This window comes from Pholis gunnellus, assembly GCF_910591455.1.
Source record: "Pholis gunnellus genome assembly, chromosome: 21".
Taxonomy (NCBI): domain Eukaryota; kingdom Metazoa; phylum Chordata; class Actinopteri; order Perciformes; family Pholidae; genus Pholis; species Pholis gunnellus.
Genome location: NC_136548.1, coordinates 13,031,256 through 13,057,453, shown reverse-complemented (window position 1 = coordinate 13,057,453; position 26,198 = coordinate 13,031,256). Strand labels below are relative to the sequence as shown.

Here is a 26,198-nt window from a genome sequence, read left to right as displayed (position 1 = left end):
TAAATTGAACCCAATTTGCCTTGGTAGGGCTGCTTACAAACAGAAAAACAACAACAACAAAAGTCAGTGAAGTAATGAAACCAAATAAGCAGAAATAAATGATTAGCGCGGGATCTAATCGTTAACTCTTTCTCTCCTCTCCTCTCCTCTCGTCTCCTCTCTCTCCTCTCCTCTCTCCTCTCTCTCCTCCTCTTTCGCTTTCTCATTTCTATTCAGTCTGTGGAAGCAGCAGCAGCAGCAGTCGTGTATGAGGATCCTTCGCAAGAGGACAGCAGCAGCAGCAGCAGCAGCAGCAGCAGTATAGGAGATACAGCCCAGACCAAACTGCCTGAGCAACATGGTCGTTTTAAGAACCGTCGCGTGCCTGTGCCTGTTGGTGGGCTTCTCGCTCCAGGTGGACGTGAAAAGTGGGAAAGAGGCAGGAAAAGCCGGGAATTTCATGGAAGATGAGCAATGGCTGTCAACCATCTCCCAGTACGGGCGTAAGATGAAGCACTGGAATCGCTTCAGAGACGTGAGTTGTGTATTTAGTGTAATTACGCAAGCGTGTTTTTTTTTGTGTCGTGTCTCGTCTCGTGCTGCTTGAGATGCTGTCCGTGGAGGTGACAACGCGGGTTGTTTGCTCAGGTGATTTTGCGCACAGCTGACATGCCGCTCTCTGAAGTGCACACGCGCGCAATATTAGCAGTTTGTGTTGGAGAAATACTTCGAAAGATGGAGATATCGCACAGGATAGCATGCTCCAATATTGTGGGAGAGAATAAGCGCGTGCCCTATGGAATGATTGATAAATGAATCTTCCTTTCATTTTGGCAAGGTGCCTCATTTACTCATGATACTTTATCAATTGGCTGGCAAGCTGGCTATATTTCATAATGTGTTTTTATGGTAGAATTTACACTTTTATCTTTTGAGCTTCTTATGTGAGAGTGAATCCAATGCAACTCAGAGGAGATCTATCACATTGGCCCAAGTCTTTCCAAGCTCCTTCTGGGTAACTGATATTCAGAACAGTGTCTGTATATTTACTGATCAATACCAATTCATCAGCAATATCGCACACAAAATGTGGGGCTCACAGCAGCAAGATATCGGGTGTTTATTCCTTCAATCACAAATATCAAGAATAAAGGAACAAACATTTTATTCTCACGTGAATATGTTTGTTGCCCAGACTTCATTCTGGGCTGTAAAAAGACAGCTTTGTTTACTCTCTTCACCCAAGACTATTCATTTATCATATTACAGACTCCCACTGGCCTAAATTTACCCAAAACACAAATCATGAAAAGCATTTTTTTGACATTTCATAGATTAAATCCATTAATCAAGATTATAATCAAATGAAAATAATCTTTTGCAGCTAAGGCAGCGTGTGACTGGTATTGTTTTCACCTTGTGAGTCCGTGTGTGTGTGTGTGTGTGTGTGTGTGTGTGTGTGTGTGTGTGTCAACATGGCAGAGAACCGGTTTTGAGTACTTTGCCAGGTGTTTATATGTCTATGGAAAGATTTTTTTCAACGCAATAGTGTCACAACCGTGCAATATGCAATCACGAAACTTTACAGGTGTGTGTGGTCATGCCTGGTGGGATCCCATGGCAAGATGGTCTCTAGTTAAGTAATTCAATTGTTTGAGGGAAACAACAAACAATGACATTTTATGAAAGTTTAACCAACCAGTCAGCTCATTTTAGGGGTGGGTGATGTTGATTAAAATCTTCTATCACGGCACATCTTGATAGCAATATTGTGACAGTAAATTTGAAAAGAAATGCAATTGAGATACTATTAGTGGATCAAATAACCAGGTGGGAGTGTTTGTTTTTGGTTAATCCACCAATTGAAATACCTAAAGCAAGGATGAATTAGCACCATTACCCACAATGATCTGATAAACAGATATCAGAGGAACAGCTACCTCAGAACAGTACTCCAATAAACTGTTAATGCTGATGATCGTCTTCCATTTAATGTTGGTGGGTTATGATGATCTTGTTTTAACCGTTGAAGAATGGGTGGAATGATGATGCATGTCATATAAGCTTGTGTAGTGTTGTAGCATATATATATATATATATATATATATTACATATTTTGGTTCAACTCGCTGATTCACCATGGGACATCTGCTGATACAGATTACAGATCTGATACAAGTTCTCACTTTTTCCCAGAATTGTATATGATGTTTGACACAGAAACTGGTTCTAACGTGATCCATTTATTTAGGTCGGTATCGATGATCGAGTTTATTATCTTCATCTGGTCATAATCGAGGAATACATATTGTGTTGTGCTGTAGCTGATTCAAGTATTTAGTTGACCCTCACTGATTTAAATGATGCACCAGATTTTATATCGTCAAGCCTCGCCCCATGCCTCTCTCAAGCAGCAGGGGATATGTGTGAGATGGGGAGGCTGTGAGCTCGGTGAGGGGTTCATAAGGTTTGTGTGACACCGCCCTGGTACCCAAAGACAGAACACTTGACGGGAGTGAGGATGTGGGATGTGAAAGATGTCAGAGGAGGAGTTGGTTCACCATCCTCAGATCCAAGCCTCTACCGTGACAACCAGGCGGACCGTTTGATCTCATTGCTGAGAAATATCACTTCAGACAGATAGTCTTATCAAAGTCGGCCAGGCAGTAGCTGCATTACCTTTGACCGAGCTCTGTAGCATGCAGGGATCTGCCCCTCTGCCCCGGGAATCCCAGAGAGCTCAAAAAGCTTGTGGGTGAATTTGTTGTTTGATTGCATATTTTTGTTGTCATGCACATTTGCACACTATCTTGGCTAGTCTTTGGAGTGGTTTGCCTCACCTGTTTGATTGGATCGGTGCGTCAGGGGAAGAACTGGGAGGGATGGGGCCTTTCTGTGGGGCTGATGGCGGAATATTTGGGGCATACACCAACACTGTCCTGAGAGGATTTCTTTGAAATCTCTAGAGGTTGGCTGCTTTGAATTTAGTTGCGTCAGGATTCTGGATTTGACACATGAAAAATGTTGGAGGAAATCTTCACCTCATATAATTCACAATCCTCTCAAAAAGGTATTTAATGGTGCCGCTTGGTGACACAAGTGCTGCTAATGATAGGGTGAATGGTGGTGGTAATTACAGGGACCCACAGCTAAACTGGGCTCATAAAATACATGACAGGATTATAATACATACTCTGCAAGGATACTGTGTATACTGTGTATACCGTGTCTGTCAGGACTTTTTTACGAAATTGATTATTTAGTTTATGAAATGTCAGATAATACAAGGATAAAGAGAATAGAAACACATCCTCTCATTTTAGAAACAAGAACCAGCAAATGTTTGATTTGTTGCTTGAAAATTGACGATGAATCCATTTTCAATGGCATCTCCTGGATCTGTAGCTTGGGTCATACCTTATTTGTACGTTGCTTTGGACAAAAGTGTCTTTTAAATGTAAATGATTTCTTTATGCATTTCTTAAATTCTTGATTGTCAAACCGAATAATGAATTGACTAATCGAATAACCAACTTATAATTTCACCACTGGTGTCTATACAAGGTATTCACCCCTCTGACTTTTTCTTGTTTTACAACTTTGAATCCCGGAGGATTAATTGGTCATTAGAGAAAGTCTCTTAAATGTCAAAGTAAAAAAACTAATCTGTTCATCAGTTTAATTTAAGTTTAATTAATGTGCAGTGATGTAAACTTGTGATACAATTAAAGATGAAAAAGTCACAGTGGGGGGGTGTATATGCTGTGCTGCACCAGGCAGTGAGAAGGGGTTTTTATTTGTTTACTAGCTGTCTTGGCAAACAGGTGGTGTGAAAACAACAAGCATATTGAAAGGGCATCTAAAAGACATCACCATGTGGGCATTATGCAAGTAGTGGTGGCAGTTGGATTAAGCTGACTGGTGTTTTAATTGGATCACTGTACATATATGATTATCTAGGGGAGGCATAATGAGGAAACATTGAAAGGAAGAAAAATAAAACAAACAGCTGCAGAGGCGGGAGGTGTCGCGATAATCCACAGCAGGTTACAGGCTGGTATACACGCTCCATTATGACAGGCGTCAATGTAGAAGCTGTAATCATGGCTCACTGCAAATGTCAACACATCAGATCTCCCGGTGTAGCATCCCCTCCGCGCTCATGTTTGCACAGAATTCACCTTCTCAGTTACAAATGTCCACAAATTAAGCTCGGCTGTAATTAGCCGATGGCGTCTTCCTGAATCAGCTCATCAGTTAAAACGCTTCTTTGACTGCTTGATGTATTTATTTTTTTTGTCCCAACACAAGTTTCCACTTTACATTCCGGTGCGTTCGGGCGCATCTGCACAGCGGGGACTCGTGTGAACAATACTGTGCTGTTCATTCACGGCCAACTTCACCCATCTCTCTGTGCAATGCAAAGAGCGGACTCATTAAGGAGCTGTGCAGACTTAAAGCCGTCCACAGAGGACTGGTTAAGGTTTGCACCTGCTCTACTGCCTGCTTCATTTTTAATGAGGGAAAATTGCTTCATCTTTCTCAGGTATATGGCTCCTCAGCTCCTCTGGTTGTTAAGATCAGCACAGAGTGCATTATCATTGGCCTTATTGTTACTCACCATTTAATTTTATGACTGCAATTAGATTACAATGAGTGGTTCCTTAAATTTTTACCAAAGCCGCCCCGTGTGCCTGAATCTACATCATCAATATTCATGAAGGAATACAAGAATAAAGAGAGAATAACCAACATTTTATTCACTGTACATATATAAGCATGTGGGCTGCAACAGATGATTATTTTCAATACAGATAAATCATTTGATTGTTATAAAATGTAAAAAAAAAGTCGACAGCCATGCTAGCAGCTCTGTATGGTTGTACTTATGCATATCGGTCTTTTTAGCAGTTATAATTTAAACCATGTTCTCCATCTTAGTTTAGCATCTCAGCATGCGAACATTCACTATGCAACACGTCACACCAAGTACGACTGAGGCTGATGGGAGTGTCCTTGGTTTTGCTTGTATTCAGTCATTAACCAAAGTATTCAATTCATTTGTTCAACTGATGATGGCGCTTTAAGGGATTGTCAAGTTATTACAATTCTTACGGGACACAAATGTCTTTACCAAGTTTCACGGCAATCCATCAAATAGTTAGCATGCTGACCTGAGCATTTAGCTCAAAGCACTGCTGTGCTTAGTGCAGCCTCACAGAGCGGCTAGCGTGGCTGAAGACTCTTGTTTCAGTTATATAGTGTAAAATAATAGTGATCGAAAGTTCCTGAAAATGAAGATGACGCCTTGAGGTTGCAAGTTACAAATTCACAATGATGTAACAGAAAAAAAGCAGCACCTCCTCATGTTTAGTAAGCTATAGTGGACTATTTGAATTCTTAACTCTATTCTCTGTTTATTGAGTAATCATCTCAGCACACTTAAGTCACGGTGGCATATAGCACAAGCACTTTATACATGGAAACGCATAAAGGACAGCAAGCAGGTTAAAAGAGCTAATTGAGCTCTAATATGTAACCTTATGCTTCATCCAGCTATGGATCAAAGTCATCACTTATCCCCGCTGTGACTGAGATGACGGCGATGGCCCGGTCACAGATCCGACATCAACACAGCTCCTCTGTGAGAGCTCTTAGAAAAATGAAAGAGCAGGGTTCACTCTGTTTTTCTGCTGTACATGATTCTGTTGTATCCTCTGTGACACTGATCTCCTTTCCTCAGCTCAAAGACACGCTACCAGCTGTTTTGTGCTCCTGTCATCAACCTCAGCCATTTATTAGCCTCCCACAGGATTTGTGCTTCAGCACGAACAGCCAGTGTAATTACGAATATGAAAAATTAGAAAAAAATAGAGCAAGAAGAAGGTATGTTGTTGTAAAAAAAAAATATCATAATGAGGCCTCTTTCCAATTAAAATTGAATGGCATTGTGTGGGTTGAAAATGAAGACGGTAGGAACCATAACAGTTAAATGAGATAATAGTTATCTGTATTTCCTCTGAAGATCACCCTATCAAGTCCACTATCTGTGGAAATCTGCTCGTTGCACACTAATGAGATCAAAATGGCAGAAGCGGTGGAAAGAGACGATTTCTTGTCCCCTCGTCATTACCATGCATGTCTTCTGCTGGAGGTGAATGTCAGTGGAAACAGAGAAGAAAAGAGATCCTGTTGGCTTCCTAGTTGAGTAGAGAGGCTGTTTTGCGTTGTTGTTCCTGTGGCAAAGCTCTACTCATTTTAAAGCAGTTTATGCTTTGCAAAAAAAACGCAGAAGAAACACTGAGAGAAGCTCAGCAGGAACGCTTTCTCATAAGCATGTTCCACAGCTTGTCCAGGTACAACGAAATCCCTTTTTGTTTCTTCTGTGGCCGAGTACGATGAATCACCTTGTTGTGATAGGACAGTACATGTAGATGAATGTGTTTAATAGGGGCGCCTGGCTGCACCTAGCACTCCAGTAGCAATGACGGCCTGAATTCCATCATATTTAGCCGTTAACTTCTCTGTGAGTTGCTGAAATGTCGGGCTGAATAATTAGCTGTTCGAAGGTTCCTCTTCTGGCTCTATTGTTCATGCATTATTTATAGTGGCGTCTGCCTGAGAGTTGTGTCTGCACTGGTGAAGCTCCTCTGTGCCTTGCTGCAGGCAGGGCGATAAATGCCGCCCCTCTGCTGCTGTGTCTGTCTTCATTCATGGCTGTAATGATGGCGCATCCAATAATCAATCAACGATCCAGCTTTTTTAGCAAGCAAACAGAGCTATATCATCGTTTACGATGAGTCGATAATGGAAACTGATAAGAGCATTAGGTTTCTATTGTTTACTGCATCGCCTTTTGCTCCTGTCAGTGTGGTTATAGGCTTCCTGGGCACCATCAATACGCAAATGTCACACAAGAAATGAAAAATCTCGACAATGACACGGTTGTTATTGCATAAAAGTGAAAGAACTAAAAAACGAGACCAAGAGTCTACAGCCATGCTTTACCTCTATAGTGTACATAGACAGCAGTGCTTTAAGCTAAATGCTAAAAGCATGCTAACATGCTTACAATGACAATGTTAACATGCTGATGTTTAGCAGGTGTAATGTTTACCATGTTCACCGTCTTAGTTAGCATGTTAACATGAGCATATTAGCACTAAACCCAAAGTGCAGCTTAGGGATGACCAACATTATTACAATTTAGCCTCTGGAGGACATGAGTGTGAAATGCGTGACACAAAAATACAAATTTCAACCTTATGGTGGCGCTAGGAGAAACATTTACTATCATTCTTGATAAGATTTAGATGCACTAAACCTGACTGAGGCTCAACATAGAAATGTATTTTACAGGTTTTGAAGATAATACTTCATAACAGACTTAAGAATCTTGATAGATTGATGATTGATTGATCACGGTAAGAAACCCACCTGTATTTATTGTAATCTGGAAATTCATCTGCCCTTTGACAATGACACCCCTGTTTACCAGCAATGACCTTTATTGTTATTGCTCACAGACACAAGGCAGACACCTTAGCTTACCCTTCTCTGAGTAAACACTTTAGAACAGGCTTCAGCAGCTGAAATCACCATGTTATTTGAGTGGAAATGATTAAACCTGAAGAAAAAAAAAACCTGCAAACGTAGCTGTGCATTTATGAACCAGGTGGAAAAAATTAGACTGCAGAAAAGAGCCGTCTTCAATATATATATTCAGATCTGCCTCGGGTGTTTTTATGTTTTTGATATATTATGGCAACCTAGCTGCACTAAAGACATGGCCTGAGCAAACACCGCCATAACAATAGGTGTAATGATGCAAGGTGCTCAGGTTCAACCTGGCATTGATAGATTCTTTGCTTTGGGCCACAAATCACTCACTGTTAAAAGAGCAGCGCAAGTACTGTACAATTAGGCCAGGCAGCGACAACAACTTTGAGGACACGCTCTTGCCCGGGGAGAATCAGCCTCTTCTACTGTCTTCTGTACGTTTGATGTTAACGTTGGACGGGACATACGCTCGTTCGTCTCCGGCTCGACTGTCCCAGAGCTGCATATGAAAGAGCAGGGAGAGCCGGAGCCTCCTCGCGTTATTAACTGACAGACCGAGAGGGAGGTGTCAAGGACATGCTTGGAAGGGACTGTGATCCTGTCTGCGTTCAAGCTGTATTTAGTATGTGTGGCATGCGTTGGATACATTTGTTGTTTGTGTGTGTGTGTGTGTGTGTGTGCGTATGTGAGAGAGAGAGAGACGCAGACTGTTAATTTGTCGAGTTGGCAGAGTAATGGATACGCACTACAAAGTCATATTGAGATGACCTTAATCAAGCTAATCGTATATACTGGGATAGGTTGCAGAGGGTGCAGAGCTAAAGCGCTATTATCTTTTTTCTCAGTTGAAAGAACCCGACAGAATCTCATTTATGGGTGATGTAGTCCTTCCTAAAGCAATAACGTGCCATCTCAATGTGGCTCCCTGTTTGACTGTAATATCCCGCTGCCACTGCAAGAGATTAGTATTATCAGCAGCCACAACAACCCAATTTGTTCTCATTGCCATGGCAGACGGGGGGAATTAAATGTAATCAGCCAGCTAGCATATTTAACTTAGCTACCCCTGTGAGCTGTCTCATGCTGATCCCTGCGGTATTTTAACTGGGATGGTTATCATCATTATCTTTTCTTAACCATGCTGCTGGTCTCTAAACTCACATGTCTGACAGTTGTAAAAGAGCTCTGCAGCGTGAATGGACTTGTTATTGGAGTCTAATTAATTTAAACAGCAGGCGTGGCTGTGGAAACTTTGGAAACAGCAAATACAATAATGATTGCAGGCGCAGATAGATGGTGGTCCAATGATATTGTAATCATCATTTTTGGAGATTTGCTGAACACACATGCTGACAGTGCACTACAGCACGCTTAAATGATTACACAGCTGCTCAGTACAAAGAAAATCTTTACACAGGCTTTTGGCTGTTAAAGTTCAGTCCAGTTTTTGGAAAAGACAGGTGTTATTTTGTATTTTTCTCAATGTCAACAAAAACCAAGGAAAGAGCAAAAACCAACTCACATTTACAGATTAATTTACTTTCTGTGGCACTCCAAATGATAGAGAGCAGCTACAAGGTCTACCTATCTGAATAATAATCTTGGTTTCATTATAAAGGGAACACTTGTGAGATTTCTGCAGAGGCGTAAGCATCAGCATATAAATTTATGTTACTGGATCAGAGTAAATGAAGATGGAACACAGCATAAAAGATAAAAAAAACAATTCCAAACAAAATTGCACACTTTTAGAGTGAATATCCCTTCAGAATGATGCAACTATTGCAAACTTTATCACAACATCTGAACATTACCTGTGCAAAGACCGACGCTAATAAAAATGAAGCATATAGTAGGAGAGGTTTTAGAGACGTGTAGGCAGAATCTTCAAATTTGCCATTTGGGTACAATCTGTGCCAGTTGATGTTTTTCTCAAGACAAGTGAAGATACAAAATTAGATAAAAAAATGTCTTACTATAGCCATAACATAACATACTTAAAACAAGCTTATACGATAACAGTAATATTTAGTAAAACAAAGTGGGAATTCGCTGTCATTTCAGACTTTTCTTTCTTGCTGTTTATACAGTTCACCGCAGATTAAATTAAGATTCATAACAAGATTTAGACTTGAATCTGCTCTCAAAATATCTGTTTAATACCTGACGTATTCCAAATCAATTACAACTCTGTAATAACCAATTCATGAAGCTAGCTTGTATTTTAAGTAGTAAAACCTGCGAGGATTTTTCTCTCTCTCTCCAGGGAAACAAAGTCAGTTTGTTAAGAGTCTATTGGAGTGGAATTTATTTTCTTAGCCTCCACTACATTCAATATTGATTTAGGTCATTCATTTATTTATGTACGCTGCTAACTTTTTGTGTTTGCAGATCAATACTCATGAGTCTAGCTACTACAAAGTGAAAAAAACACACTGGAATCAGGTATTTTTCTTTCTTTTGTCTTATTATGGGTTTTTCCTGCTAATATTGTATGCAGAAACAGCATGGCTCAGCACAGTAAAGACGGCCCCGCATAAGCTGAGAACTCCCTGGGGCATCTCTGTGGAGCTCGACCTGAAGGCTTGCCTCCTCTCTTTCTGCTTCTTTGTTTTTGCAAATGGAGGGGTGGGGGAGCGATAAGATGCTGCAGAGACTCAGCCGTTCCAGGGTTCTGCTTGGCTCAGCAGTGGGGTTCAACAGAATCCATTTTTTTCTGCATCCGCGCCGTCCTTCTCCTCTCCAATTACTGCATCTCTCGGAGCATGCAATGCCTCGATTCAACTACGGAGGCTGCTACAGCAAAGCCAGCCCCGGCCACTGTTTGATGTGTCACTTTATCAGCGATTTGGAGACCGCGAGCTAACGGGCTCCTGCGAATGGAAAAGGTTCATTTCTGTGATGCAACTTCCTGAAATGTGGTCTTATTAGCCGAAGGCGGCAGCTCAGAAGAAAAGCCTTCTTTTATGTTTTCAGACTCTTGTTTCATGTTGCAAAGAGACTCTTATGTTGTCATTGCCAGTTATTTAGATCATCTGCGTTTTCTTAGCCAAGAGCCAAACTCCCCAGTCAGCCTGATTATTTTCGCATTTCAGCGCAGTGCAAATGTTTCAGATGGATGCACGCTTGACAGTTGGCTACTTCGTGGCTCCGGCAGAGAGACGTGCCCTTCAGTGTGCAGAGGTGGCTGCAGAATGTGCTCCGTACTGTACTGCATTGCAGGCAGGCGTCTTACCTTGTGAAACAATATGTGTCCTTTGCCTGCAGGCCCCCCGAGCACGCCCGCTCAGATGATCAATTTGATCCAGCTCTGTGTTGCTGGGCTGCGACTTAATCCCGTAATGCTCCAGTGTTTTGCTGCAATCGAGACACCCCCATTTTTCTCTGTGGGTTTCTTATTTTGGGTGTCGGTAAACCGCGTGGGTTTCTTATTTTGTCACATACGCAGCATGTAATCACCTTGAACAGTCTGTAATACGATCACTGATCATGTCAGTGTCTGTCAGAGTCAACATGGTGTAGAAAATCTCCGACCTGTCACGGTTCAATAAGAGTAAACCGAGGAGCTACAGATGCAGGAAGCTCGAGTTGGTATGTGGAATCAAAGGAGATGTCAAAATATGTTCCACCAGCTGTTTCTGCGTGAGTTCTGCCTCACGCTCAAGTGAAAATGTTTTGCCACTCTAAAGCCAGTGGGTTCAGGCCGAAAGACACAGCATCATTTTAGAAACACTCTAATGCATTTCTAAGTGGTTCAATCTGTGGTGGGTCTGCGCCATTAGTGTCTCTCCCATTTCTCCGCCGTTTTTCAAAGACGACGGGGTACAAACAGAGTGAGACATTACCTCCGCATCTCAGGCAAGCTGAATCGGGGCGCCATAATGACATGGCAAAGGCGAAATGCACTCCCGCTGCTCCCTGGTAACTACAGAGACACGGAGGGCGGAATGTAGATTCACGACAGCCTCCGCCTGTGTGCCCTTTAGCAGCGATTTATGGTAGGCAGGGAGACGTAGCTAATTCGGCTACATTAATCAGGCAAAGCACATCACTGGGCAAATGGCTGGCCGGGGGGCAATGATGAGCTGACAATGTCCTGTCCTGTCAGAGAGGCAGACACCCCTCAGTGATCTGATAGGATGACACGGCCCAGGACCAGAGCGGAGCAATCAGCTGAGCCTGTCGCAGGTCTCCGTTCATTACTGACATGACCCGGATCACCAGTCCATCCATCAACCTGTGTTCATCCAGTCGCTGCCGGAGCAAATGACTGCATGACGCCAGATAAATGACAACTGGTGCGAATGCTAAATGTCCAGATCATCATTTAATCTCTGACTCATATCCTGCTGCTCAAGTGATGTCTTCACTGCAAATATTGTCCTTAGAATATCAATATGGGATGTTGTGAAGGATGAAGCATGCAGTTATTGCCCTGAGGGAGAGGGACTTCGTCTGTTTAGCAAAGCTTCTGAACTAAAGCAATCTGGGGATTTAAAGACCCAACACTCTATAACTACATAATTGTAGTTATAGATGCAGTTTGGCTGGTGGCAGCCATCATGTAAATGTGTTTGTATTGCTTCAATATAGTTTATGTAAGCCATTTCCCCCTGATTCCTGCTTTTGTGCTAAGCTAAGCTAACCTGCTGCTATATGTCTATATCTTTTGTATGGTACAGACATGAAAGTGGTATTGATCTTCTCGTCTAACTCAGAAATCCTATAAGGCATGGACAACCTATTTTTTGGAAGAGGCTGTTTGGATACAGAGTCATAGATAAGAATCAATCCACAAACAATGTGATCACTCTAAATTAGATTAGGAAATATGATCTGTTCTGTGATCAGAGAGGAGCTTATCATCATATCAGCTGTAGAGGAGATTATTCTGATCTGATATATAATATACGTGTGTGTGTATGGAGGTATTGTGATACAAGTATGAAATATCCTGTCGTTTCAAGAATTCTTTGACATCCACCTCGGTTTGATTTCAAATGTTTCCTCCATTCCCAACCCTTTCTCTAAAGCAGCAAGAGGTGTGTGAGGTTAGAATTAGGTTTGTGTGTGTCGGCGTCCTCCAGAAACCCGGACTGAACAGATCCTGTCACATTGCAGGGACAGATGAGCTGCAGTGACGGAGCGAGCGGTGTGCATGCACGTGATGGATCATTGCGGCAGGAAGAGGAGATGCAGATTCTCACTGTGACATTCTTTTCCCTCGGTGAGCGTTTCTCCACCAAGCTGAAGTGAGGTCGTGCTCTGGCGGCTCTCAGCTCCAACGCTCAGAGCCCACAAGCGTCTCTGTTTTTGTGTTGTTTTCTTCAGAGATGGATACTCCCTCATCATTCCACGTTTAAGAGATTTCAAGCATGCGGGGCGTCGTCTGTGATTTGCACTTGACCTCCAAGACTTAAGCTGTGGATAAACACATGTAAACATTACAGACGGCTCAAAAATAGTTTTTTACATACCAATCCTTCATTATGGAGTATCTGTTCATATTAATCCAGGACTCGTTTTTAAATCACATTATAATTATTGTTGACTTTGCTAACATGATGGAATATCATACATCTCGCAAGCTACATGGGCAAAAACTAAATTCAACGAATTTCAAAACCATTTTGTCTAAAAGTGGGACACACATAAGTCGGGGCTATATCTTCTCACTGATCGTCTCGTTTACTTATGTGGGTCATATGAGGCATCAGTATCAACTTGAGACTATCTCAAAACCAGTTAACACTTCCCTACAGTAACTTTAAGATATTCATTCATTTGTCTATTCTATTAATTATTAGCTATAACCTATTTTTACGCTGTCTGCCCTGTTAAACAAGACATTAGAGAGGTGTGTGATGAACCTGTGAAAACAAAAGACCGTTCAAGCAAAACGTTTTAATATAATGCTCCTACCAATTAATGATAAATCATCTTGGCATTGAAAGACTGGAAAAAAAACTTTGAACTTGGATTTCTAACCCCTCTAATGACTTGACTTAGTCCAAAAGATCAAAAAACAGCTCTGTTCAAACGCAGAGAATGATTGGTCATCCATGAAAACATTTGCTTTGTCACAGTCTGCAGGGAGTTTCTCACACAACACGCACCTTTCAACAATCTCTGTTCCGGCAAAACTTTTCTTGCTCGTAAAATTTTCATGATGCCTCTTGCAAGTTCGTTGAAGCTTCCAACACGTTTGAAGTTATGCGGTACACATGTTTGACCCAGCTCCGTATCCCTAGGAATTGTGTCTGTATTACATGATTCCAACTTTCAGCGCCAACGCAGACAGTGACGTTTTTTTTTGTATCCGATCCAGTGTTTCTGCTATTTTCAGACCAATACTGAGTATAGAATTGGAGCATTGGAGCATGCTCGGGATGGGTGGGTGTGCACGGGGGTTGTTTTGCAGTGGGTGACGTTGGGGTTGGCTGGTTCAGGGTCATCTGTGGTATTTATGTCACCAGCAAACGGGGCTCGGTCCTGGTGAGATAGATGTTAACTCGGAGGAGCGCGGTCAGGCTTGCGGCCAAAGCGCTGTCAGCCTAATACCAGCGCGTGGTCCAGGAGGAGCAGTCGCAGCATCTGGATAGTCAAGCTCCATTAGCCTCTCGGTTCTGTTTTACACCGGCTGCGATACAGCCTTGTTGACAAATGGCAGAAGAGGTGGCGTGTGTGATATGATTCACATAACTCAGGGGACCTCCACCATGAATATCATACCCCCTTACTCCCTCATTTTTCCCTCCCTCCCTCCCTCTTGTCTGGGCTTGCTGTGAACTTCAGCAGCAGCCTGGCTGGGATTCAGTGGGACAGCATTAGCTCTCAACCTTGGTGAAGGACTAAATGCAGCCTCAGCCTAGTGTCCTTGCTGTCACACTGCTGTTAGGAGAAGATAAGCACTCAAGCCTTTAGGACGCGCTGTAGGACTCCCACCGGCCCCTGCAGCACCGTGAGCCGGGTAATTGCAGAGGCAGTGCGAATAATTAATCAAGCAATCGTTATATCTGACGCACGACCTACTACAGTCGTATCTTTGATGATGAGGGTGGTCGTTTTGTGGGATTCTACGATACTAATTTTTTCCCAGTATTTGCAGAAGTTGATTCTGTGGCTGATTTAAGGATTTAGCAATTATATTGTCTCTCTTTGTTTTGCACAAACTGCACAGCTATTTCATTTTGATTCAGATTTATTGTGTGCATTTGTTACAGTATTTTTTCATCATCTTATTTTGTCTATATTTATGTTTCTAGATTTTTGCAATACTTGCTTCATTTTTAATTACATTTTTCTCTTATATTCTTGTTATGCACAAATACACAAAAGCAAAATCCTTGTATGTGAAAACTTTCTTGGCAATGAACCTGATTCTGATTCTTTATATTGCTTTGTTTCCTTGAAAGTTCAGTCTTACAGCAATAACCTTTTAAATGCCATGTAAATAGGCAGATATTTTCAGCAGTGGAGGTGTTTACATTACATGTGACATATTTAAAGTTTGTTTTTCTTCTTCTCATATCTCTGAAATCCAGCAGATTTTAAAGATAAAACAGTGATATCGCCTCTCGTTTTGTTGCACCCGGACCGTTTCACTGCTATAGAGAAAATACTTACCTCCAAGCAACTGTCTCTGAGGTGAAATCTAGAGTCCTGCTGCAGCTTGGTGATGAATTCCTACTTTAGCCTTTTAAAGCCTTCCGCTGGCTTTTTGGCTTGTCCTTGTGCGGCCTGTAAATTGTTCATAGTGATATATTAAGTAGACAGGTATGGCTGTGTGTGTGTGAGAGTGTGTGTGCGTGTGTGTAAGAATTAGGTTTATTTACTGGGTTGAGTTGCTGACATAAACCATGCAGTGCTATATTTCTCTCAAAACACACCGGCGCATTGAATGATGAAACACACAGGCAGAGGCTGCGGTGGGTATTGATGTGTAATGCCCTTGGACCGAAGCCAAGACGGTGAAATGGAATGAAAGGAAAGCAGTCGCTCCCCTGTTAACTCAAGGTTATACTTTACAGGAGCTATATCTGTCTGTGTTGTCAATGGTACGCTTAGTAAATGCGCTTTATGTGTCTGCTGCAACCATAAAAAGAAAACATCTAAATCACATCTGCCTGTTGACTTTGAAGATTCCCAACGCTTTGCCTGTATTTTTCCATGCCGAGCGCGGCATGTCATGGCTTATCCACGACTTCGGAGCTGGCAGGAGGCTGGCGTTTGGCAGTTGCTTGTAAACACAGCCACAGAATGAGCCCTTAGAGATCGGGACCCCTGCCAGCTCATAGAAGTGGCAGCGGATCATCCTCGCTTAATAGTCTCCCATAATCCTCTGTGAATGTCTTATGTTGTCCCCCGAGAGGAGCGAGACTAAGGCATGTATTTGCAATCAGCGTGCATTAAGGGCTGACAGTTTTAACTGCTGCCATAACTGTAATAAACCAACCCACTGTTTGCATGCTGAATGGAAGCAAAATGAGAACTTTTTAAGTGTTTTTTTTTTTTCTGCTAACAATGACTTTCTCTTTCTTTCTCCCCCGCTGCTGCTCGTCTTTGCCACAGGAAGTCGAGGTTAGTGTCTCTTTTGTTCATTTGTACAGTGGCGTTGTCTGTGTGTTTTGACGACTCTTTTTGGCAGTACTGTAGGTGTCACCTGCCTTTTTTTTAAAGAGCTCAACTTGGCTAAACCACAAAAAAATACAATACAACGACACAAAGACAAAGGATATTGGAGACAGTAACATGTAAAACATAAATAACATAAAATCTACATCAAGAGCCAAATGCAAACTACTGCTTCCTAGAAAGTAAGAAGTATATTGATATTAAAAGAATATATGGTATGGTTCATAAATGAAAATGTGTTCTTTTTAGACTTGCAGATATCAATTCACTTCAGTTAAAACACAAAACTACCCCTTTAACTACTCACCCTGTGCACAGTATTTAAAATGCCGTCGGCTATACTTGTTCAGCTTGACTTGAGAGTTCAGTCTCTGTGTCCCCTGAGCAGAATAAGACTGAGCTAAACTGAACAGACCTGATCCTCAGAGTCCTCTCTGGGCCTCGTGTAGTAACCGCTTCATAGTTGATCCTCTCTGTCCTGACACACGGAGCAAAATGGGAAGCAGGGGGACACTGAATTTTTATCATCGTTCCAGCGCAACCTCGCCAGGGACACAATCTAAAAACCAGAGTTGGTTTTCAAATATTCCCTCTGCAACAGTGCAGGGGCTAAGATAGTCCAGGTCTTTTTTACAAGATGCTCTAAGTCTTTTGCAGTTTACTTAATGTTAGACATCTACAACAACAACCACAATAACTCTAATACAACACTTAAAGAAACCGCCTGCCGTTTTGGGAAATATTCTTACTCATTTTCTTGCTGAGAATTAGATGAGAAGATCAATACCACTCATGCTTGTATGCTAACTAGGAAGCTGCTTAGCTTAACTTAGCTTAGCATAACAACTGGAAACAGCTAGCCTGGCTCTGTACACATGTAACAAAATCCATATCTGCACATCTAAATCTCACTTTTACACCTTATATTTCTTTAATCTGTCATTCTAATCTGTTCCAGAACCAAAGTGTAAAAAGTATTTTTGTACGGAGCCAGGCTAGCTGTTTCCCCCTGTTTTCAGTCTTTGTGCTAAGCTAAACTATTTATATTTAGCATACAGACATGAGAGTGGTATCAATGTTCTCATCTAACTCTCGACAAGATAATAAATAAGCACATTTTCCAAAAGATCAAACTATAACCTCTTTGAGTTTATGTAAAAAGTTCTGAATCTCTGAACATTTGACGGTGACAGTATATGACTATAAAACTAAAGAGCAGATAAAAGACAAAGGACACGGCAGCATTAAAGGAAATGGTAGAACTGCAACATAAATCAAAAACAGATAGAAATAACTAAAAGTATGTAGTTAAAGTTAAAGTAATTTAATATATATGTTGGAAAGAATAATTGAATGTCATCAGCAAAAGTGCAAAACCTTGACAGTGATGGCGATGAATGACATGCCTGAGTGGGAAATTTAATCTATTTTTTTCGACTTTTCGAGTCGTTATTTCTTGGGGTAGTCAGCCCCGGTTACACTTCTGTTTCTAGTTCTTATTATTTACTTTAACTCAAAGATCGAAATAAAGATAACAGAATATGTGGCGAGTAAAAATGTTCACTGAAATTAACTTCATTTAACCTTGGATTGAGCAAAAACTCCTTGAGGGTTTTGTGTTTTGAAAATTATGCTTTTTAAAACCCATCTATTCAACAAAAGCACTGAATGTATTTTAATTGCTACAATCATAGTCGTTCATCGCGCTGAGGAAAGTTTCTGTAATATTCCTTCATTATTTAAGTTTTCTGAATTCTCATTAAGAAAGCCTATTTCCTCCAGTGTGTTTCCTAAAATCAAATATTAAATCCATTAATGCAAATACATTTTCTTTCCTAGGATGACTACATCAAAAACATGGAGGAGAACATGGGCTCTGATGAAAGTAAGTCTGATTTTCTCTGATTAGAAAAGATTTTTTGTAGACACGCTGTGTGGTTTAATGGGTTTTTCACTGAGAGCCTGGGTGTATGCTGTACTACATGCAGAGACGGTTTGCAAAGACTTTTAATATTTAAATGGCCTTCACTTAAATGGCCAGTTCTACTGCAAAGAAAAGAAATCCCTGCTGTATTTCAGATTCTACCAGCATACTGTAATCAATGCTAAGTGCTTGTCTACCTTTGTACGTCTGCTATGAAATAGTGCAGCGCACATTATAGAAGTGATGGCATTTCTTAATTGCAGCAGTTGTGTAAGGTCGCCCGGCATGTGGGGAGCGCTGGTCAGAAGTGTCGGAGCCTGTGGAGGATGAGAACACAGTTGTGATTCAGGAAAGGAGAGTCTGAGCCTTCAGTCAGATCCATTAGTTTGAAAAGCCTGCTATAATTGCCTTTGTTGCTGAGGGCTCAACTCCAAACTCCCACCAGGTTCCATATACCTCCATGGGGTTTCTAGTCGGGGAAAAAAGAATCTAACTGTTAGAAAAAAAGCCGTGGAGGAGGAAGGAGACTTTATGTGAAAATGGTTAACATGGTTATTTCTGTAAAGTGGCTTTTTTGTATTCAACTAAGACGAAAAAGGATATTAAAAAAGCACTAAGAGAGTGCAACTCTTCCAAATTTGGGGAAAATAAATCCTAGTATTGAGCTTACCGTTTAAAACATTCCACAGTGTGTCTTTCAAGAGGACAGTGTGCTGTACGCTGGTTGTAAAATAGTGTATAGCTGTGGCTTCAACACAGTCGCTGTAGAAAGCTTGTAGAGATCACCCAACTTCCACCAGAGGACATTGTAAATAAAGTGGTTTAACTGAGGTCTTGAGAAGATCAAGTTTTACATTAACATTGGATCACTTGACTACTTGTATGTGAAGGAGGTCGCCTCGAGTGATGAATCCACAGATGAGAGCTTTGCTGTTCCTCTCAGCTCTACGCAGCGTCTCAGCATCTTTCAGATCATTGTTATGTGCAGCCCGCTGTTTTGATTCATTTTCTCTGCTCCCATCAGCACCGTTTTCAGAGAAAAGCCTCTTAAAACTCACTGGACACCACCTGTCCAGCACCAAACATGAGGCAGTCAAAGTATAGGAATAGCTGGTGAATGTGTGTAAATAAGCTATTTTTTACCAGCATGTAAAAAGCATGCAATTTGTTATCTGGCACACGAAAGAGAAATATTTACCACCTGTCAATTAGTGTAAATGCAACAATAAGCAAATACAGGTAAATAATAAAGAAGCTATGAATAGTAGTCAAATAGGAAAAATAGAAAAAAGTAAGAATATCACAAGCTGAATTGCCAAGAGTAAATTATGAGAAGACAATTAATTCAGAATTTTGTTCACAAAATGACTTGCGTGCGATATGTAAATGTTAAGACTGAACCTGTGCTTGTTTCACCAGAGCAAACCTGCTGAAGTTAACATGCAGCTGTTCAACTTAACAGCGGCTTAAGCTTGTCAAACGCTAACTCGTCTGTGCTGGAGATAATGGAGTATGAATCATTTCACAGCTCACATTATACAGATACCATTCATACATGTTTTAGCCAATCAAGCAGGCCCTTTGGGGTTAGCAGTGTGTTCCTGCTGCGAGGGTGAGTGTGGGAGGTCGGCTGTAGCGCCACACCCACACTGCCTCGCTTAAAAAGACATCGAATCGTCTTGAAGATTTGCCTCAAAGGAGAAAGATGTGAGAAGCGGCAGCGCCAGACGGTATCCCAGCATCTGTTCTTACAACAGGGAGAATAACTAATGTAGACTCAAGAAAACGCCTCGCTTGCTGACGTGTGGGAGGTGTTCATTTGAATACCATTGATTTCATCCTCGTCCCATCTCCCACTGGAACTAATTCTGCACAGTTAATTGATCAGGGTCCTCTTCATTGCTAATTTAAGAGGACAGCAGAAACTCCGACAAGGTGTACCTGCAAGCCCCGGATAGAACAAGAGACCTAATGGGAGTCTTCAGACTCCTCTGGCTCTTTTGTAATGTGAGCCGATTGAGACGTCGGCTCTGCAGAGTTTTTGGGGGCCATTACAAAAACAATAAGGGGCCTACTATTTGACCGTGACATTGTTTATTTTAGCCGATAAATTAAGCTTCTCTAATGCCGAGACAGAAAAAAAAATGTACTCTGACTGTGATTATGCTTCCATTTGTACAACTTTGGGAAATTATTCAGACATAATGTGTAATTAAGAGGTGTTTTATCCTTTCTAATTATGAGTAAATAATTTCATAGCTCCATTGGAGTTGAATAAAAGCTGCAGGTTGTTTTAACACAGCGACCACCAATTAATCAAAGGGTATAAAAGTGTCTTCTGCGATGACAGTAATTGCAAATCCAGTTGAAACTAATTTTCTTAAATCCCGTCTCTCGTGCTTTTAGTATTCATCAGCACTTCATCTTTTCGGTTTCAGATGGGTGCTACTGTCTCTTGGCAGGTCTTTTGCGGATCTTCTTTTCTGTTTCTTTTTCTTTTTTTTTGGGCCAGAACCACTAAAGTACTTATTATATATATTATATTAAATGCACACTCTGACAATGTGAATGTAAAACAAATTGATGAAGGCCTTTGATGGAGGATCCGGTCCAACTGCAATGTTCAGTAGAGAACTCACAGACAATGGGGAGGAAAGCTGATCATGGATGAGAGAGCAGTCGTGTTATATTATGTTTTTGATGGCAGCGTAATAATAATAATAATCTCAGAGAGATTGGAAACAGGCTCTTAGCAGTTTCATCTCTTTTGTTGACATGATTGCAGGCATATTCAAAACCCATAATGGCCCTTACACGTCCCTGCACTGAATTGTCAATGCAGCACGATGTAAACAACCAGCAGAGCAGGCGAGGTGCAAAACACACTTGAGCTTTAATGCAAATTAAATCTTGTGCTTGGATTTTATATTCAGTATGTAGGAGTTGTTTAAGAATACTGTGTGAGGGGTGTGTTTGGTCTTAAGCAATGAGAGAAACTATACTGAAAACACCAAGCTGTGTTTCCATGGGAACATACAGTAAAGTAATTATAAGGTTTGTATTAAAGTAAATATTTGGGCTGGAGATTCACATCCACCAACCCTAACGCATGGCTGTTCATGAAGTTCTCAGTATTTGAAAATGCCCAACTTGAAAGCTAATAACTTGTCAGTGTTGAGTTTACAGCTAATTTCAGTTATTGTATGTTTTTTTTTACAAAAAAAGCATTTTCCTCCACGCCTTCTATAAATTTCATCCACTCTTTACTAAATGTAGACTGAGATAAAAGTCGTTTGTATGTCTTTGTTTATACCGCGCTCTGCGGCTCACTTTTATTGTTTTGGACGGTGTGTTTTGCTAACAGTTGAAAACCAAATGTAGATGATTTTATTCACAGGTTCAATGTGCAGCTGCAGCTATAAAATAGCTATAAAATCATCCAAAGTGATGTTGTTCTCAGAGGATGTATTCTCCAAAAAAAAAACAGGGCTGCCATTAGCCAATGAGCTTGTTTGTTATATCAGTTATGTTCATACTGATGCAAAGCCATGGTATTTCTGGACGTAATGCTTCGTCTCGCTGAATGAGTATATTATATCCAGATTCAGATCCACATTTTCTATTCTCAAACTAACGCATTAAGAGGATTGTAGAGACTTTGTACCGGTCTGTGCCCCCTGAGTGCTTTTCTAGTTTTATTTTGTTCTTCCTCATATATTCAGACTGTGCAGTGCACGGCTCACTGCGCAGTCTCTCTGTGGTTTCTGTGCTAGTGGACGGCAGGTACAGTCGCTGTAGAATGGCACAGAAGAAAGTGGTTACAGTTGGGTATACCACGCCACTAAAAAATACCACTCAGTTTGGTTCCCTGCCCCCATAAAAAGTTTATGGTCCCTGACTGAGTCCGTTATTAACAAAATGGAATGTTAAACCTTGCACTTTGATAGAAACCACCAACAAAATCCACCGTGACAGTCTCTGTAAGATGAGCCAGAAGAAAGCTTGAGGAAACTCTGAGTGATGTGAAAATATGAGATGCCTTTGCTCTCTTTGTTTTAAAGAAATAGACAAAATGAGATGTATCATGGTGACAGTTTGGGTTGATTCTTGGGAGGTTTTTATGATATTTTATATGGAACGACTTTTAGGTTTCGTTCTGTCTTTGAGCTTCTCTGCGGAGTCTTTTATATTTAGGAAATTCTTCGCTTGGAATTTATATAAACGGATTTGTAATTCAGTCTGCAAAAAAGATAACACCAGAGTTATCTCACTGATGCTGAACAACAAGTAGTTGTTGCTTTTGATATGGTTCAAGATTTTTGGGAGCTGCTCGCCTATTTTTGTATACAAATACAGATAGATAATCATGTGATGGATATGCTAATTTTCTTATTTGCTCATTTCCTTATTAATTTAAGAGATGTAGCGCAGCACTTAATGGTTATAATTGTTTTGTGTTGTGTCTTCACATGTATGTTCTTGATCTCACAGATATGTTTGCTTGGGTTTAAATGTCCAATATCTCCACAGACCACTATAGTTGCCTTGCTCTGCCCCTCTATGGTGACATTTCTCTATGTCTGCACAGACGGCATCCGTCTGTTGAAGTGTTAAGAAGGTGCTGAGCTCAGATTACACGGGAGTCAATAAGACATTTGGTCGGACTTCTCTGAGATTTTAAGCTATTTATTAAAAAGACACAAGTCCTGTGAGAGAGTTACATTGGGTGAGAGAAGACAGATGTGTCAACAAATGAGTATTTCGGCAATAATTTGAAGGGCTGAAGTAGACTGAACCCAACAAACACAACTCAATGTAAAGGCTTCAATATGACATGACAGGTAATGTGACCTGTTTATAAAGTTTAAATGATGTTCATATGTGAGGTATGATGACGTAGTATGACTGCTAATAAGAGTGGGTTTGACCACTTATTATTTAGTATGTGACAAAAATGTGTTTTTTATATTTTCTGATCTTTTTTTGCGTAGGTCTTGGAAAAATGCAACAAAAATCGGATTTTTCCGCGAACGTTTGCGTTGAGTGCTGAAGTCACATATGAGGACTGGGTAACTTAGAACCTTGTCTGAATGAAGCTATGAGGTATCCTGCTATCCTAAAAAAAACAACTAGAACCAACACATAGAACAAAAACACCACAGGCACACAGCTTCCTGCCAGTATTTTTGGATCCCCTCAGAGTTGTCATGTCATCCACTGTTCCCGTGTACCTCCCTGCTGTAGCATGAAAGTACCACCTAGTCTTAGGATTTGCAGGAATCTGGCTGGCAGCCACCTCGTCTGTTGACCGTGTTGACTGCAAAGCAGCTGCTCAAAGCTGACTCAGGATTTCACAGCTTAAATTCTTCTCGCCGACCGCCTCTCGCCACTCACTCTTAAATTCATATCGAGCCTGTGTGTTTTCCGAGGCCTCCCCTGTAAGGCAGAAAATGGCCTGTGACGTTGTGAAGTACAGTTTAGGACGGCATTGACCGGAGGCTGAGGAGGGTGGAGGGCACGATGCTATTTCCATCTCAGTCTATCGGTGAAGGAGAGGTTGGCATTGAAGAGTTCAACTCTCCACAGACATAAAGAGAGAGAGAGAAGAGCCGGGGAGGGAGGGAAGAGGATGGAAAGAAAGAGAACGTGGGAGACAAAGATGGAGTGTTTGTGTGAGAGAGAGAGAGAGAGAGTGAGAGAAGAGGCAAGATGCGGAGAGACAGTGATAAGTTGACATGGGGGAAGTGAGATGTGACAAGTCGAGAGAAAGAGATGCTCAATCAGTGCTGTCAGGCTTTCTGGCAATCAGACGGAGTCGTCGGAGACTGCAGGCAGCGCTGTTGATGACAGGCTGCCCTGCTAATGACAGCTAGGCGTCCATGTTTTTCAGCGGCGCTGACTATAAAATCAATGGACTCGTTTGTGCACACCGCCAGAATATTTTTCACATTTCGTGATTTTTATTGCACACGCCCGTGTTGAAAAGAGAGGACGCAAGATCATGTTAAAAAGGTGTAAATATATAACGATTTGAATATGCAGCACTTAAAATGGCTGCTTTCAATCTGTTGAACACATGCTCCTTGTCAAGAAGACAAATAAAACAATAGCCGGAACCCAGGAGGTGAGAAAAACAGAGGATTAAAGCAAAAACACCTCAGCTGTGATTGACACCTCTGGTGATTTGCAGTGTTGTTATTTGTGTGCTTGCAGCCGTGGACACCACCAAGGACCCGTGCCAGAATGTGAAGTGCAGCCGCCATAAGGTGTGCGTCGCTCAGGGCTACCAGAGGGCCATGTGTGTCAATCGCAAGAAACTGGAGCAAAGGTAGGTTGAGTCTGAAAGTCAGAGGGAGGGATATCACATGAATTCAGATAGATGGTTTTCAAAATAATATATTGCCGTGCTATACGTTTAGTGGTATTTTATGTCATAATTTATTCTTCAGTTGTGATTAAACTTCAAACTTAGTTGCTTGTAAGATTCAAATCTTTACGGCCAATATTTATGACCGTACACTTGAAATGATAAGTCGTGCTGCGACACAGGAAAGAGATGCTAGCTTAATGGGTAACACCTAATGTCAAGGGTACATACTTTATGAATGATTAATGCTTAATCCATGACTCATCATGATCTAATCTAATGCATGATGTATAATGAACTCCCATGGCTCAGTTTTAATTAATATCAAGCCACTATTACTTAGTGGAATTACTTAAAACTACACGGATCATCAGTTTCTGAATTCATTTATTTAAGACTAAAATGAACGGGTCATCAAATCAGATGAAAGTGGAAAAAGGCTTCTCAGCTCCATGGATGTGATTATCCTCAACACCAGATTCTCATGTTTGTGCACCTCATACGGCGTGAATCAGCGACAGTATATTGTGATTTTCTTTGTGCCAAATGCATCTCTGCATTGGGTCTCGCTTCATGCATTCATAAATTGGCTAATTTATTTTGTTGTCAAGTCTATCATAGCGTGCAAAGAACACACACACAAGAAAACTAAAAGGTATTAGGTAACGTCAATCTTATTGTCTGTCACTAAGCAACAGTGTTCTTACGTCTCAAACCACTCGAGTGTGGAGTGCACTGTGTGCCCAACTCCCAGAGATAATACTTAACTGATCTTCCCATGTTGATAAGAGGGGAGCTTTAGAGGAGGTAGGTTGGGTTGAAACCATGGCAGCTAAAGTAAATACAAAATACTCTCCGCTGTGGTCATTTAATACAATGAAATGCTCCTCCCTTCACAGCCATCCTTTAGTTTTTCTGTGTAAAGCTCACTAAAAATCACTTATCTAGTCCTTCACCCATTTATTCCACTTTGACTGGAAAACAAATGAGCAGAGTTGCAGTCTGAAAAGAATTAATGAAGTGAATTATTACTACCTTCAAAGTCTATCTGCTGCAACAGGCGTTTATCTTTTTCAATAAAGTGCTTCACTTACAGAGTCACTCCAGAGATGAGAGAGACTGTGCCAAATAATGGGTAATAAGCACGAACGCAACCACACTAAACCATCCCGGCATCATTAAGTAGCAGCCTCGGCAGCCGTACCGCAAAGCGCTGCGCTCACTGAACATGAAGTCAATCAGACGAGAAGAAGCAAGTGGGGTTTTTACAAAAGAGAGCTTTCAAATATTAACAAGCAAATGCAGACAATTCTGTTTTTATTTACCCGAGATCAAAGATATCAGTCTCTAGGGTTTCTGTTGCCATCTCACCACCGTATAAACACCAAATAGTGTCCCGTTAAATGTATCTTGCTGATTATTTCATCCAAATCAACTGAACAACAAATAAGTGTAATCGACCTTGAGCAAGATGTCGTCAGAAAATTGCATCTCTCTCAGACTAAGAAGTATGTTCAGTGCTACAGTGTTTTTTTTTTAAAGAAATGAGACATAAGTGTTTCTTAGCTAGGCAGTGACTCAGCTGTCCTAGAGTCTGTCTGTATTTCATTTGAACCCTGTGGAAGACAGACATTATCTGATGCTGTGGAATATCCGCAGACCTCTCTGTCAACTGTTTACTCTGAAAATCCTCTATGAAAGAAATAGTCACAATGAAAACGGTTGACAGTGTGC

At 41.2% G+C, this 26,198-nt stretch overlaps 1 protein-coding gene across 1 annotated transcript in view; it reads left to right on the top strand.

The window, feature by feature from the left end:
• Positions 1-337: 337 nt before the first annotated feature.
• Positions 338-26,198, top strand: part of LOC306712653 (testican-2) — a gene marked incomplete at its 5' end in the record, with an annotated part of 33,575 nt that continues 7,714 nt past the window's right edge. The window contains 3 exons of the mRNA XM_079182038.1: positions 338-514; positions 18,013-18,058; positions 24,311-24,425. Coding sequence (XP_079038164.1) covers positions 338-514; positions 18,013-18,058; positions 24,311-24,425 — 338 coding nt within the window. The remainder of the gene's footprint in view (positions 515-18,012; positions 18,059-24,310; positions 24,426-26,198) is intronic.